We start from the raw sequence: 16114 nt of genomic DNA on the forward strand, positions 1-16114 counted from the left end.
AGGGCGACTCAACATTTTCAATGGTCACAAGCAACAGTGTGCCTGATATTCAGCAGGTCAGATTTTAATTGTCTGCTTTATAACACTTAATGGTTTTAACAACAACACAATAATATCAAAAGGGTTTGGCTTTGTCAGGCAATTTAAAAAATAAAGTTAGATACAGCTGATGTTTTAAACAATTAAGGTTATTGCTATATGCCGTTTCATGTGCTGTAATTTAAATTGAAAAAAAAGAAAAACACTTATCTACACCCAGAAAATAAAGCCAAGCACGGGTTCTTTCCTGAACTGCACAACAAAAGGGGATAATCTAGCTTTGAATACTTCAACTTCTTCTCTTACGAAAAACTTAAATGCTCTACTTTAAAATGTCCTCCTACAGTGTCTGTTTAAGTCTTTGTCAAAGCTTTTGAGAGCTTTAGCCCGCTGTTGCCACAAAACCTAGACAAAACAGAGCAGAAGAGCTCACATTAAAGAGACTGGAGAGATTACTTTAAACATGGGATGAAGGGCAGGGACTGACAATGAACCACATCAACCCTACAACTAATAATCCCCTTTACACAACATTTTCTAAAGGTAGAAGTGGATTTTAAACAGGTTATCCAACCACCTTCTCCTTGCTTCTCCAGCGGCTAGCCTCATCTTCTCATTCTGCATGGCGTCTAGCAAACAATGGCTCTTTTCAGGTTGGGGTCAGTGGAGAGGACCGACCCACACATACACACACTTCGTCTAGTCCTCTCTCCAAGGCCAGAGGAAAGGGAGGAAAAAAGGAGACGAATCAGACAGAGACAGTGGCCTGACGCATGAAGACAACTTCAAAAGATGGTGAAACGTGCTGGCTGTGCAAGTGCTTTGCTTCATTTGTGCTGTTAAAAGCAGAACACACTGTAAAGACTACAATGACCAACAGGCAGCCGTCCCTTGACATGTATGTACTGTCTGCTACTGCTTGAGATAACTAATCAGCAGTTCTGCTTCCTCTTCCAAACTCTGGTAGTAAGAATACAAACTACAGTTTTACACAACCAAAACATTTCTAAACAATATCATATGTTCATTGGGCTACCACACCTCTCAAACCTCAACTTAAAAGGACTTTCTGACCCAGCCAATTCAAATTCAAGGACCAGACTTGGCATAGTTTTAGACACAGATCAAGATTAAAAACTGTTACAACACTGAGAATTTTTATATTAAGAAGTAACAGGCCTCCACTTGCTTGCCTAAACCTGCCCCATTCGACTTAATCACTCATGCACATGTGCGACTGTTGCACTTTTTTGAGGCTGGTGGCACGTGAAACAATGACGCAATGGCAGGAGACATACAGGCAGACAGTAAAAGGTAGCCCATTCACCAAGGTTACGAAAAAATATCAAAAAAGGACTTCAGCGCTGGTTCAAATATGAATTAATAAAATACCAAATATGAAATAATAAAAAAGAAAAATGCAGCTGGCACTGAGTTTTGCTTTGAGACGTTGTATTTGGCAGGTGGAAGACAAAAAGAAAACGTGAGACTAAGCTAAGACACACTGCTGATCTGCCATGATCAGCATGAGGGACCTCACTTTCTGACTGCCACTGCAGCAGATCAAACATGCTAAGCGAACCAACAGCTGTGGAAGGGTCAACTCATGTCAACAGTGCTGGCTGGATGCATCGCAAAATCCATGATCAATACTTAACCACATAAGCTTGACGATGGCCTGAAAACTGTAGCTCTGGTTAGTCATAGGGCTGTGTGATATGATTACATGTGATGACAGCAAACTGTTTTTTTGGCTGTGACGCAAATCACTCTATGACAATATTTTTCCTTGTTGGATGACGCCTTCTATTCTTACATATGACATGGACACAGACGCAGGAAATTTGCATGACGGAAAGACAAACAGATGGAGAACAGTGAATGTGAAACACAACGGGGTAATTCTGGACAGAAGAAAGGACTTTGAACCAGAGGGGCAAGCTCTGTCATTTGGCTTGGTTGTCATAGTTTGACATGTCAAACTATGAAAGAGTCTACAGATGAAAGACACAAAATACAATGAAGTGCTCAAAACAAACCCCCGCTCAGATGTTGTTGTATTTTTGCAAATCGCAGCTAAAAAGTGTTTTCACTCTCATTTTATATATTTCTTCATATGTTTAGTTGAAAATTTGCAAAAAAGGTTCTAAATTAAAACAGGGGAAAACAATCAAATATGATTAAGTATCTCTTTTTTGACAGGTACATATTTCAAAATGTAACAATATATAGGTCTTACCATGTGGTCATTTTACATAAATGATGTATTCATTGAATTTATTGATACTGTGCTATATCATGATATGTACTGTTATCTGGGTATGAAATGACCTTTATCGGGACAGAAGACTTTCGTCATATCACACAGCCCTAGTTTGTTTCAGTATCACCTCTTGCAGTGCTGGCAAACAGCGATTCAGTAAGAGAGGGGGTGGAGTGTCAGACGGAGCAAGTATAAAACATGTCCACATCCTCACTGCCACAGGCCTCTTATTCAGTGATAATAAAGGTGTTCTGCCAAATTCAAAAATATGCATAATGACAGATTGTTGTAAGTCACATCAACAGCCAGAAAGAAATTAGCAGCAGAAACAAGCCCAGAGGCTGAATTAAGGCTTCTGCGACCATGTTGTAGTTTTTCTGCATCACACGTTTGGAGCAGCCCAACGGTATCATTTCTTTACAGCCTTTCCCTCTTCTAAAAAAGGTGCATGAAACTTGTTATGTGCGTGCACACTTAGTCAGAGCTCAGGCAGTGCTGTACAAGATGAATGAATGTGAGTGAATGAAAATGGGATGTCATCGTGACAACCACGCCATCTGCTCTGTAATTTAGCCACTTTTACACTTCTGACTCGCATTCGGATCTCAACAAGAACAGATTTTCCTCCTTGTTGCGCTGCTGCATCAGTAAAATGCATGCATTACTTAGTATTTAAATAGCCTACAAACATCAGATAATGAGCAAATTGACGAATATGCATGCATGAGATGTCATAGATACACATTGGTGCCGGTTAAAACAGAGATTTAAAGCCAGTTAATGACAAACTCTTTCTGCAACAGTCTTGAGCACAATAGGCAAGACTCACATTGAGTTATCAGGCTATGAAGACAAACTCAACCTATTGGTACAGAGAAAAACTAACATTTACTTGATAAAGCCTCGAGTAAAAGAGGCTGAAACATGGAGTCTGGCTCTATGCAGGATTGCAGTATTCGGCACTGCACCATTCCCAATTTAACACAAAAACAGTGACAGCAGGAAGGCGGCAGCATCAAATGTATGAAGACACCTGGAGGAGGTTCTTGTAGATGTGTGTGAAGAATGATTACCAATCATGGCATTTTGTTAACACTGACTCATGAAAGGCTTGAAGCAAAGTGACACTTAAACACTGACTCTCTATTGTAAATGTAGAAATCATAGATCATAACAAAAAACTAAACAAACCCACAGACCTCAACTACAGCAGCTATCCAATATCTTACAGCCAAATATTTCAGGAAAACATATCAAACTATGACTGCCGCTGCCTGAGGTCCATCTTTGTAGAGGATGAGTGTATTGAGAGCTTACAAGCTGTGCGTGTATTACACTGCAGTACTGTCAGAATGAGGTGTTGGCAGGTGTAGCGCTACAATGTATGATAGTGCAGCTGTTGGTAATGTTGCTTGTTGTCTGTGTGCTTTAGACATGAGTGTGACAACTTTAGAGTACATTATTTACGTACCTGCAGGTCAGAATATAAACAAGTCAATGCTCCATCTATTTACTCTCTTCCGGGAAAGGCAATTTGTTCATGTTGAATTTTAGAACCGACTTGACATGAAAAAATATATTGCTCTTGCTGCACGTAATATAAAAATATCCTAAAGAGTTCTTTATTCATCAATCAAAACTTATGTTTTCGTACAACTTCTTTCTCTGCATAGTTTTGGCTGTCGTGTTATTGCTGAGTAATGCCATTTTCAGAATGTCACTGCTGAGGATGTTGCAAAAGCATCAGGAAGAAGCACTTTTGGGTAAACGACAGCTCAACAATCCTTCTCAACACATGAAGAAATTTGCCAAGGTTTGGATGCTGACACTGTGTACGAGTGTAGCAGGTAGCAATTAGTTCATAATTAATCATCATTGTCAGATTCCCTGCCCTGTACATAGTATTTTCTGTAACTAAGCAACAGATCAGAGAGTGTTCAACCTCCTTCCTGTTTACACCAGCATGTGCATGCTCAGTGTACGTAGAAGGCCATGTGATCCTTTTGTTTTAAGATTCTGTTAACCCAAATATCTGTGTGCATATGGATGAGGCTTAAGACATATCATGGAGATGCTATAAATCCTGGCATTGACCATATTAAGAACAATGCCCACAACCAGCCAACAACAACAACAACAACAAAATAATAATAATGTCATGGAAATATGGGAAATCCCAACGAACCAGCCCTTTGAATGCCATCAGTTCTTCAAACCAATCTACAGTATCTTAGAGATGCCTCAGAGAGACAGGTGAATTAAGATAACATTTTATTATCTGCAAAAGTTGACCTGGACAGGAACAGGCTACTACAGTGTCTACTACATAACAATACAAAGATATACTGAGAGAACAAGAAGTTGTTAAAAACAAGGTAGCAACATGATATCTTCAGGGGTTTAGAATTTTTTTTCCTGTTTGGCACATTATGGAGCCAAAGCATAATAAACAAAATCTCATTGCCATTACGAGAGGCTAGGGAAACATTTGGCTGACCAGGTTTCTTTGACAGTAGTACCTTAAGATCAAGCAATGTTGACACAGCACATGACACATATGCCAAAAAGTACATCATTAAATTCAGAACAGCTTTGCCAGCATCTTTTTTGCTGCCGTCGAAGGCAGCCACTTTAAGATATGGTACTGAAGTGTCATGTTGGAGGAAAAAAATAACTAGTTTGCAGCTGACACCAGTGTTTGCATAATCACATGTCTTGAAAAAGTGTGTGTGTGTGTGTTTCAGGTGATGTTTGAGCTTCCACATACTCTCTTGAAAATTCGAATTTCTGCTTTCCAACTCTGACATCTGAATATTGAAATGCATGTTAGCAGCTAGCTGTCGTTATTTAGCAGGCCAACTTTGATGACAGAAAGAGATTATTTTCATAGGGGTATTATCATAGAGAGAAAGTGAGAGAGAAATATTTTCTTACCCCTTGGTTTCCATTAAACCTGATCAATGGTCGTAATGACAGGACCTAGAAAAGACAAGAACAGCATTGTTAAATAAGTGACACAGTTACCACATTAAAAGATTAAATTAGGCAACTTCTTGTGAAGATCTTAGTTCCCATAAGTAACTGCTTCGATATCTGTTTAAATAAGAGCGACTAATAAGACCAAAGAGACAATGGAAGTGCTAATAATTGCTGAAAGCAGTGCATTAGCTTTTAAAAGCATGCACCAAGTATAGAAATATCAATTCATAAACGGTTATGGGTTAAATCCACCATCATTAAAGAGTTGATTGAATTTTTTGTATTCTTCCTTTGTTTTCAGCTTTGGAAAAGAAAACCAGGTATTTTACATATAACCAGTTTAACACAGGCCAATAGGAAAAGATTTACATAAAACTTTGTTTCAAGGAGACGTTAGCCACAGAGAAACCACTATTTGAATATCATTTTCTATTCAAAGCTATGAGATTACAGTTTTAAATTAGCATTAGCTCAATTATAATCAGGAGGACAAATATTCCTCTGTATTAGCACAGTATACACGATGTCTTCAGGGCGAGCCCAATACCAAGAACTATTTGCTTTTGTCATCTATTAAATTCAAATTGATTAATTGATTGATTAAGTCCTGTTCAAGATCACATTATTTATACAACATACACATTACATTTATTTAAGAGAAAATCTCATATGAATTCAATCAAGTATAATATTAAAACATTAAAATAAGAGTATATCTAATTGGTAAGGTTTTTTCAGATTAAAATGAACCATCTGAAAATCTAAAAGGAGTAGAATGCGTGACCTTCAGCCTCAATCAATTTCCTCTGCAAGCCAAAACAGTTAGCATGTCTGCTACTATCTGACAGAAACAGAGATGGACTGTGTGTCCAGTCAGCCAGTCACCCAATAGCTGCAGCTCACCACTGACATTTTTCAAATACTTTGGACACAGAAGCTCCCAAATAAGGCTCAGATCAGTCTGGTCATCGTGTGAGGGAGAGATTCAGTCATGACAAATGTGCTGCAACTATAAGTTCATCAACAACAGCAAAATAATCTAAATATTTTAGAGTAATTTCTCAAGCAAATATGTTGCAATTTCCCCAGTTCAGCTCGAGGAGTTATTGTTTACAGTATAGAAAACGCCTGAAAAACTACAAGGAGGGACGGGCACTTCTTATACTGTGGGTAACGCATGCGCTAGTATGATGACCTTTTTCATATCAAAAAATGAAGATTAGGCAGAATAATGACATCATGCAACAGTGGGTTATTTCAGTTTTTGAGATACGGGAAAAGAGGAAGAGCTGAAGGGAGTTTCTACTTCACTTTCAGTTGCATTCAGCTGTTTCGGTATCACATCCAGATTCCTGGAGGTTGCTCAGTACCATTGTTGTATCATTCGATTTCTTATAAATTCCACATTTTGCTTAAGGTCCACCATTACAAATCAAAGAGACAGCAGTACTTTCATAGAATACGCAGGCCAGTGATACAAGAGGACTGTAAAACAAATTTAAAGTGAACTGAGGTAACCAGAACCAAAGGCATGATTATCAGTGGTCCAACTCTTGTTGACTGCAGTAAGTGGACAAACACCATGTTTTATACCAACCTCTGGGCTTTTACAATATAAAGCTGATGCACTGATGAGAATAGCACATCAGAACAAACAGGAACACTGAGCAACATGCAGAAAGCTCTAAGCCAAAACAATCTGTCTTTGGAGAGTCAACTGTAGAGTTTGTTTTGATGTCAAACTCAAGAATATGATTTTTTTTCAAAAACAATCTATCAGGAAATTCTACAAACACAGAGACAAACTGTGAACTATGGTAGGAATAATTCATTTCACTGACTGGTGGAACTAAACACTCACAAGCATCAAAAGGAGAAGTTACTTTGACATTTCGTGCTGCTTTAGTGGATCAATGTGATCAAATGCACAAGCTCAAAGTTCAAGGTGCGGGCAAGCTCTTTAAAAGACACAACGTACTTTGTATTCCTGTCTGATCTTGACCCAGAGTATGGAGAATGCATACAAAAATTGTGAGCTTCTGTCCTCTGTTTGACCGCACTTACACTGCATCCTTCAATTTTTCAAGATTCAAGTCCAAATCAGTGTCTGGTTTCATTTTCCACTATGTTAAAACAGGAAACTTGGTTCTTAATTCCCTGAAATTATGTAGATGTACCATACATTCCAATTACGGTTGTTTGGAGAAAACTGCATCCCTGACATGAACAAAAATCCTTTGCTCAAATCCAAATTCATGCTCAAACCTTACCGACAGACATTTGGAGTTGGTAAACAATTACCAAGTCTGTTTTATTTAAGACTCATTTATAACTCACTCACCATCCACTCCATATACTTTTAATTCAGTGAGTAGGGAACAGTTTCAATTGGGACTTGATTGTCACTGCCATCATTGCACATGGTAGGCTTTACACCTGCATGTTGCAATGCTCGGTGAAGCGTTTAGCTAAAAGCACCACTGCGTCCAAGTACCGAGTCACAGAGCCTCTAGTGTGGCTGTCAACTGTTAGTCTTGCTATACAAAGAGATTACCAATTACAATGTTGGGGATGATATCAGAAATTGAAGAAATAGGGAACTCTGGGATAGCAAAATCACCTTGCTTAATCCTCAAAGATAAAAAAGAGAAAGCTACCTGGCAATATTATTATTGTCTTATTTATCTGCCAATAGTACAATACTGTGTCCATTTGTCCTGAGCTCAGAACACTCACAGCCTATCCGGGATCAGCAGACCTTTCATGGAGCCACACTCCCTGGTCTACCCCTGCAATGTTTAACACAGCACCAGTTTTAGCACTCCCACCCTATGCCCCCCCTCCCCACAGCACTGCTAACATAGTGCTACCCTCAGCCTGTTCATTTGAATGGGCTGCTGACATGTCACTATTCTCTGGGACCTGAGCCCAGAATGTTCCACAGAGCTAACCTTAGGGACAGAGTACGGCTCCCGACCATGGATCGATGACAAGGCTGTGGATGTTCCCACACATTGCCCACCAGCAACAGTATGGGGATCAGCTGGACAGAGCATGGACTTTCAGCCAATCAGCCCGTGATAAATCTGAACTGATGACACTGTTGTTCAAGTCTGTTTCCTGCTACAACATAACATTTGCCTTCAGACTGTATACTTCTTCTCTGCATTAACAACACAAGTGTCAAAAAATTACAGCAACATGGACCTCAGCAAATTTGGCATATTTTCTATGTAAAGGTTGTTCATTAACAATCCAACATTCTCCGACAACAGCAAACATTCTCATGTTGGCAGGTCTTTTAAGAACAGCCTCTCTGTTACACTGTTCAAACTAATCCTAACAAAACAGTAAACCTAACAGGTCACACAGTTGACCTCAAAGTGAAAAGGATACGTATGTAATTAAGAGAAACTCCATTTATCATTTTGTTTTAAAAATGGGAAGATGTCTTCAAACATGCAAGAAATATCAGAAATACAAGAAAATCTGAAGCAAGAAGTGGATATCAAATCTCAAGGTGACTGATAATCACTTTGAGGGTTTAAGCAACAAGCAAGTGGCAGTTAGACAGGCTTAAATCAGATAAAGGGCTGCTTGATATGGAAAAAAAACAAAAAATAGTGCAATATTGTAGGGATGACTATTGGTACTTTCACAAATATTAACACAGTGAGATCTGTGATCAATAATCAGCTGTAATATGGATATAAAGACTCAGTGGGTAAAGGCAAGTATGAAAACAAGTAAAACATCACGTCACTGTAATGTGGCCTTTAAAACCAGGAAAAGCCAACACTCATGCAATATCACAATATAACATCCAAACAAAATCCAAGACAGTATATAGTCTGATATCACAATAATGATATCAATATTATCACTATTCCATCACAATTTTTATAATGCATCTGGAGAACAAGATTTATGGAACTTCATAAAAAAAACTGCAAGCTTTGGAATTTTCAAAAGTGTACTTTTCATTTTATTCTAAATAATTTTTGATTAACTGTGTAGAACTAATCAGGTCAGAGAACGAATGCTAAACAAACATACTTAGGCAACATGAATGAGTTCACCACTAATACTGGCTTATGCGTGAGCTGTGTTGCTCCAGACATGCATACTATATGCCTAAGGTCTGGGTAATCTTCTGTCTGAAAGCCTGGCAAACTGACCAAACTCAAACACAGACAAAGACTGAACATGTTGAATTTGACCAAATATCTCCAAACATACTAAAACAAATAGACAGCTGCGACAGACAAAACAAACATCTGTGTTTGTAGGAGAATGTTGGATTTGTGTGCCATGAGCAGTGTAAACTGTTGTAAACAGTTGAATCTTACTATCACCTTCAAATATTAGAATATTATTATAAGTCAAAATTGTATTGTAATTACAAAATTGTCAAACTCACCGGCGACTGAGTTTGAGCAGAGACAGAAAAGTATTAACAAGCCAGCAGCCTAAACTTCAATGCGCAGTATAGCTCTGTGCCTCAGAATGGGCAAAAATTTGTGCGTTTACCTGGGTGTTGTGTTCTCGATTTGTCTGCTACACCACAATCTCTTTAAGACTGAAAACAAGCCCAAGGCTCTCAACGATAAAATTACATGACAATATAATGCAATAAAAGTATATGTTCGCAGAATTTGAATTCACTTTTTAAATTTTTGTTTATACAAGCAACTGGCCGTAATTCATGGAAAAATTACCAACCTCTTCATACAGACCTAGAGTCTAACGCAAATGATACCCTCAAACACAAGTGCAATTCTCGCCTGGGTCTCTCAGGTTGCACTGGCAAAGGCCTTCTTTGTATTGTAGTAGATGCACACAGGAATAGCCAGGTCTTAATCCCCATGGGCATGGCTGTGTCACCCAAATTGTCAGGTGTTTAGTTGCATCACTGTCACCCCGATGCCATGTTCCCCCTGTCTAGGATTTCAGAGATGGAAAGAGCACTTTGTGCCATACACTCTGCAAGGGTGAAATGGTACTGGGTGTCCCTACTCTTAATACTCAGTGTGCATGCATCACTGCCAAGTATGTCTGTGTGTCTGCGTCTGTGTCTGTGTGTGTGTGCGTGTGCAAAAACCTGGTTTACCAGTCTGGTAAATATCTGACAGAGGAGTGGAGTGTCAATTGAGCATTTAAAGTGACACACTAGCACAGAGGCTTAATTGGAACTACTTACTGGTGCATTTACCGTAACTGGCTCTTCACTGCTAGCAAGAAACCCTTTGAAGCTTTTAATGTTCTCTGTCTCGAAAGCATGGAGCTGCTTTTGATCTTGAAAAGACAAATGCAAATTTCACGTGAGCGACACGTCTTTGTTGTGGGTGTTGGATCAGTACATGTAGAGTCTGACAAAATCGCTATACACCAACATCTCTTGAAAAGAAATCTGCACCGAAGTTCCCATACCAGAATCATTTCAAAAATGTGTTTGCATTACATATTGACTTAAAGCACACCACTTCTGAAACAATTTTAGGCTATTCCATGTTTTCCATTCCAAATGCAACACTACTGCTGATGCACTGCAGCTCACCATTTATGCTTGCACAAATGTGATCATCATCCCGAGCTGTATGGTTCCATCTTCTACACTGGCATCAAAAAAGCATTACAACACAAAAAATTGAGATGTCTCAGAGAGGTTCTGAATGTTCACGTTTCTGTTAAACATCCAAGCATGTGTTTGAAGGCATATGCCATTGCCTTGTTACAGCATTGTTGAAATTATAGACTGAGAGTCATTGTTTTCAGATTAATCCACTCTGGAGAGTTCAATCTTGTGTGAACACAGCATCATACTCATCACTTGCAACTACTGAACTTCAGGTTTCAGATTCACACCTGCATCATCACAAAAATGACATTTAGTGGTAAATGAAAGTGAGCAACACTTTTTCTCTGCAACTATAAAGAACTATATTCAGATCTTACTAGAAGTACAAACAGCTGTCGGCTTCTAGTAATCAGGGAGTTTTCCAAAAGTACTGTGAAAGTGATGATGATGCAGGAAGTCGTGGTTGACTTGAAAAGAGTGCAAACAGAAAGCCTAAAGTAAACAAGTGATTGCAGCACCCTCATTGGTTAATCTGATAGGATACAAAATTTTATATAAATATCTTTGTTCTTTCAACATTGTAACCTTACAATCCGACTCAAACTAACTGCGGTAGATATTGTAGTATGCTAGATGTACTGTGTCCTGTTTGAGCTAACAGTTATAGTGATTAAGTAAGTAATCAATTGAATGTATCCTACAGGGCATCAATAAAAGGTACATCTTATCACTTGATGCATCAAATTTTGGAATTTTTACATACGATTACTTTTTTCCTCACTGTTTCACTAGCTGCTACTTTTAAATAAATTTGTATTTGTCATGAATCACAACTTACATAATGTTTACTTACGCTTAGCCATTCATTATTATGGACTTTTTTGCTCTGAGACATGTCACACTTTCAAGAGAGGAAGAATCAATTATTACCCTGTCCCTACTTGGATTTGAGCTGATGTTACAATTCCTTCACAGAAGTGACCACCATCTGACTGAAAAATAGCAATGTGTACCTCTCCTTTTCAGGCCAACTGGACCCAAGATTATTCTTGAGCAGGCAATTCCATGATGGGTGTTCAATTCTGCGTCAGTGGCATACGATGGTTTAAAAATAATTTTACATATTCTGAGCTCTGCCAGTGATGATAAGGAGTATATAATTTAGTATGAATCGATCAAGTTATGTCTAATAAACACAAATGTACATTGAAAAACCGACTTCACATTTTGATGACCTTCGAAATGTCTTTCCTACAAAATGATAACTCAAATCAAAATAATCTTTTTCAGTCAGCCAGTGTTGATTAAAATACCTTGATTAAAAGATTACATAAAAAATTGCTTCCACTCCATCAATTTTCATGGCACAGAACTGCATTCAAGCAAAGCACAGAAGCCTTTTTTCATTGCTGGGGTTACTATTGGCTTCAGGCAAAGATGGGCAATGTCATCTCTGGGCCATCATTACATTAACATTGTTCTATCAAGTTTACCCTAAACTAGAATAGCTAAACTTAGGCTTGTTAAATATTTGTGATTTATTGATAGAAATTCAAGATAAAACCATAGTCTTACACATGGGAAATCTTATTTCTGCAGTGCGATTACCATGAAAAACAGTCACTGGCACTGATAAAAACAAACACTTTGACTCTCAAGGAGTGAAGCACACCAGGAGAGAATGGATAATTATGAGAAAATAAAAAGCGGAATCTCCTTTCATAAATCAGTCTTTTCAAACATGGAGAAGCAAGCGCTGATTCAGCAGAGATTCCTTCAAGGTCTGGTCTTATTCAAGGTTTCCGAATTGATGAAGCGATATTTCAGGTGTTAACTCTGGCATTTATTCATTATCATTACTCCTGTACAGAATGACATAACTACACTTGTATTTGTAACTCGTTCCTCTTAAAGGATCATAACATTGCTTCCTGGAGAAAGACAGCTGATTGTTGGGTTTCATCCTCAGTTTGTCAAACTCAGATGCATTAAACTAGCAGTGTAGGTTGGATTCCAAACCAAAGCATCTGGGTTGAGACCCAACAATGAACTACCTATTACAAAGAAGTTATTATTTATTGCGTTAATTAACACGTTTTTAAGCATCCTATTGCTCAAATACTGGTCACAAACCACAGGCACAGAGCATCAGCAGTTTGTAGACCAAAAAAACAAACTCTGCTCAGCTCTCACTGATCTTTGGAAACAGACAGCAGGTCAGGCAGTCTGCTCTGTGTGCAGTGACACCAGTTTGACACGGTCACTTGTGGCAACCCTGCCACAGGACAGAGGAACACCATGACATTTAGAGTCATATTTGGCCTTAGTGGTTATGGTCATCTCTTGCAGCGTCCCGTGATCTGCTGAGACTGTGGAGTCAGCATTCCTTAAATAACCATAGCACTGGCACAGGCTGAACGGGTTGAGGAAACAGAATCCCCTCACGGTCTCCATTACTTCCCATACCTTCCCCATAGGGGTTGAGGTGGAGGAGGTGGAGCGAAGAGCAAAACTGACTTGGTGTGAAGTCAGTAGCTGTCACACGGGGGGGTGGGCCTGGGGAAAATAAACAAACCAAAGTTTGCTGATGCCATCTTGCTGACTTTTACTTAACAAAATTTCTACCTGGAGCCTTTTTCATAAGTTGCTTCCCTGATTTTTGTAAATGATGTTATTGGTCGTGAACCTCTCCTGGCTTCCAAAGAACAGCATTCTACAAAAAGTTTGAGGACCACTGGTGAGGACCACTGGTGTAAACTGACCTCCTTAGTGAAGGCTATAGCTGGTTACTTAACTAAGGATTGATCTTCATCCAAACAAAAACCTGTAGCATCTGACTTTTTAAGAAAGTTATCCTTGCTTGGATATATTTATACAATTTGAGGTCTTATTCTCTCATTCATCTATTCATTTAACAGAGCAAACGGTAGCATCTCTATGAAGTGATAAAAACAAACTTATTTTTGATATGTCTTGTTTTGTTTTTGCAAGCTTGGCACTTATGTTAGGGGGCTAGTCTTGCATATCATGTTCTTGTGGGTTTATAACAACGTAAAACTGAGGGACATTTTTAACTTTAAGATGGCCATTTGCTGTTTATTGAAAAGACAATAAATACTTTAAAAGCTAATCCAACCATATTGAAGAAAATATCCTCCACCAATAACAGTTCAATGCCAAACCAACTAATGATTTTTAAAAATTATAATTATCAGTCAATCTGCAGAATATAACTTAACTGATTCATTGTCTATTCTATGAGCTATCCATGAAAAAAGTGAAGTGTGCTCATCAGGGTTCCCCAGAGTCCAAAGTAATGTCTTCACATGACTTCTTCTATCGAACCGAACAGTCAAAAACCTAAAGACTATGACAAATGACAAAGAAAAGCAACAAATCTTTACATTTTTAAGAAGCTGGAACCAGCAAATGTTTCACATTTTCGCTTTAAAAATGACTAAAAAGATTAATTAAACATAGTTGGCAACTAATTGTCTTTCTATCAAATAATCAATTAACCGACTAATGACAGGGGCTCATATGTCATGCACATGAGCACAAATTAGTTTCTTGAGAACTATGTTAAGCTACCATACTCAATTCTGGCACTGTCACACTGTAATTTGACTATCATGATATGTTTAATGTTGCATTTTTTACTTGGTCTTGTCTTTATGCAACACGACTACCACTGCAGTCCGTAACCAAACCATATGGTATCATTTTAATATCTTCTAATTCAAAAACTTACAGGTTTTAAGATCAAATCATTAAACAAGTCATTATACTCATTATAGTTACTGGAAATTCATGCCAGGTCTTAAAATGTAAATGCAACACTGAATAAATAGCCAACTACAATATGGGTGTCCCCCTACTGTGATGCATTTCCTTAAAAATGTCAAATTCATCCTCTCAGCATATAACTGCCAATCCATTACCTCACCACAAGACAAAAAGATATGACTTGGGCCAACAAGAGGTTTTAACATTCAAATGGGACTTCTCATCCCTCACCAGTGTAATACTGCAGAGCCAGCACACAAGATTTAATGCACTTCATATGCAAGCCCTCCTGGACTGCCTATGAATGTTCACTTTATATTTGAGACAAGCTTTGAGTTCAATGCTAAGGCTTATATTTTTGTCGCTGTTCTATTCCATTTGTCTCTTTCAAACCAAAGAATGACTGAATCCGCAGAAACCCTGTGTATTCCAGCAATGTGCTGTAACAACAGTCATCCAGAGAAATAATTACACATTTTGTCTTTACTCTCCATAACCCTCAGCTTGATGACAAGAGTAGCCTTACTCAATCCCTTGCTTATATCACAGACAATAAAAAAAAAAAAAAAAGTGAGTCTCTGGGCTGATGGTCACACAGTAGGAGCTCTAGTTCAGACTGTCCTCAGACGTACTGACGGAAAACCAGCTGACAGTCACGTCTCATACAGGAAGCCGTCGATACACTCTGCCATTGCTACTCCTTGACTGGTATTGCACAATACTGTTTCAGAGGCACAGTAACAAGTAGTCACAGTTTTTCACTTGATTACATTAGAGACATTGATGACATGACAGCATGCCTAAATCAGCTTTGATATCATTTAGCATCTGATTAGCTTACATTGGAATGATAAACAAGCCTTGTTTAGTGACTCTACAATGACACACTTAAGAGTTTAACTGTTCCAGCTGTATTTCTGTTGCTAGCTAAAGCGATTATGCTGTACACTGGCCTGGGAACAGCTTTAAGCTTCCTTATAAAAGCAGGTGCCAGCCAGAGTACACACATTTTCCACTAAAACAATGGCAAAACTGGAAGTTGTAAACGTTTTCAGCTTTGTCTGATTGCATCCTCGATTATGGCACCACTTTTACATTGAGAGGCGTGTGTCTTTCTGTAGCTCTTCCTCTTCCTTTACCAAGTTCCCAGCTCAGCTCCGCTGTTGGGTGCCAGCCAGTGTTTGAATTATGATAGAGCCGGAGGGGCTGAGCTCCCCTAGAAAGACACCCGAGCCACACTGAAAGCAATACGAGCTTAAGTTTGAGTTGGTGCCGTGTGTAATAATAATTAGTCTGGAATGTTCTATATAAATGACATTTCAATCCCTACAATATAAAAAGAATCTTTTCACCACCAACACACAGGAGCTGCTGATATAAGTTGGTCTGACCTTAAACAGCAAACCACTTGAAGCTTGAATTTCTCAGATGAGCCTGTTTGTTTCTTTTTATTTGACTATTGCATGACA

General features: G+C 38.6%; 1 protein-coding gene across 2 annotated transcripts in view; it reads right to left on the reverse strand.

Annotated features, from left to right (window-relative positions):
• The window catches only part of ell (elongation factor RNA polymerase II), a 35569-nt gene that overhangs the window by 16325 nt on the left and 3130 nt on the right, over positions 1 to 16114 (reverse strand). For both annotated transcript variants that reach the window (XM_030432827.1, XM_030432829.1), the window contains exon 2: positions 5237 to 5281. In XM_030432827.1, the coding sequence (XP_030288687.1) occupies positions 5237 to 5281 (45 nt within the window). The remainder of the gene's footprint in view (positions 1 to 5236; positions 5282 to 16114) is intronic.

The sequence above is a fragment of the Sparus aurata genome, chromosome 11, assembly GCF_900880675.1.
Source record: "Sparus aurata chromosome 11, fSpaAur1.1, whole genome shotgun sequence".
NCBI lineage: Eukaryota > Metazoa > Chordata > Actinopteri > Spariformes > Sparidae > Sparus > Sparus aurata.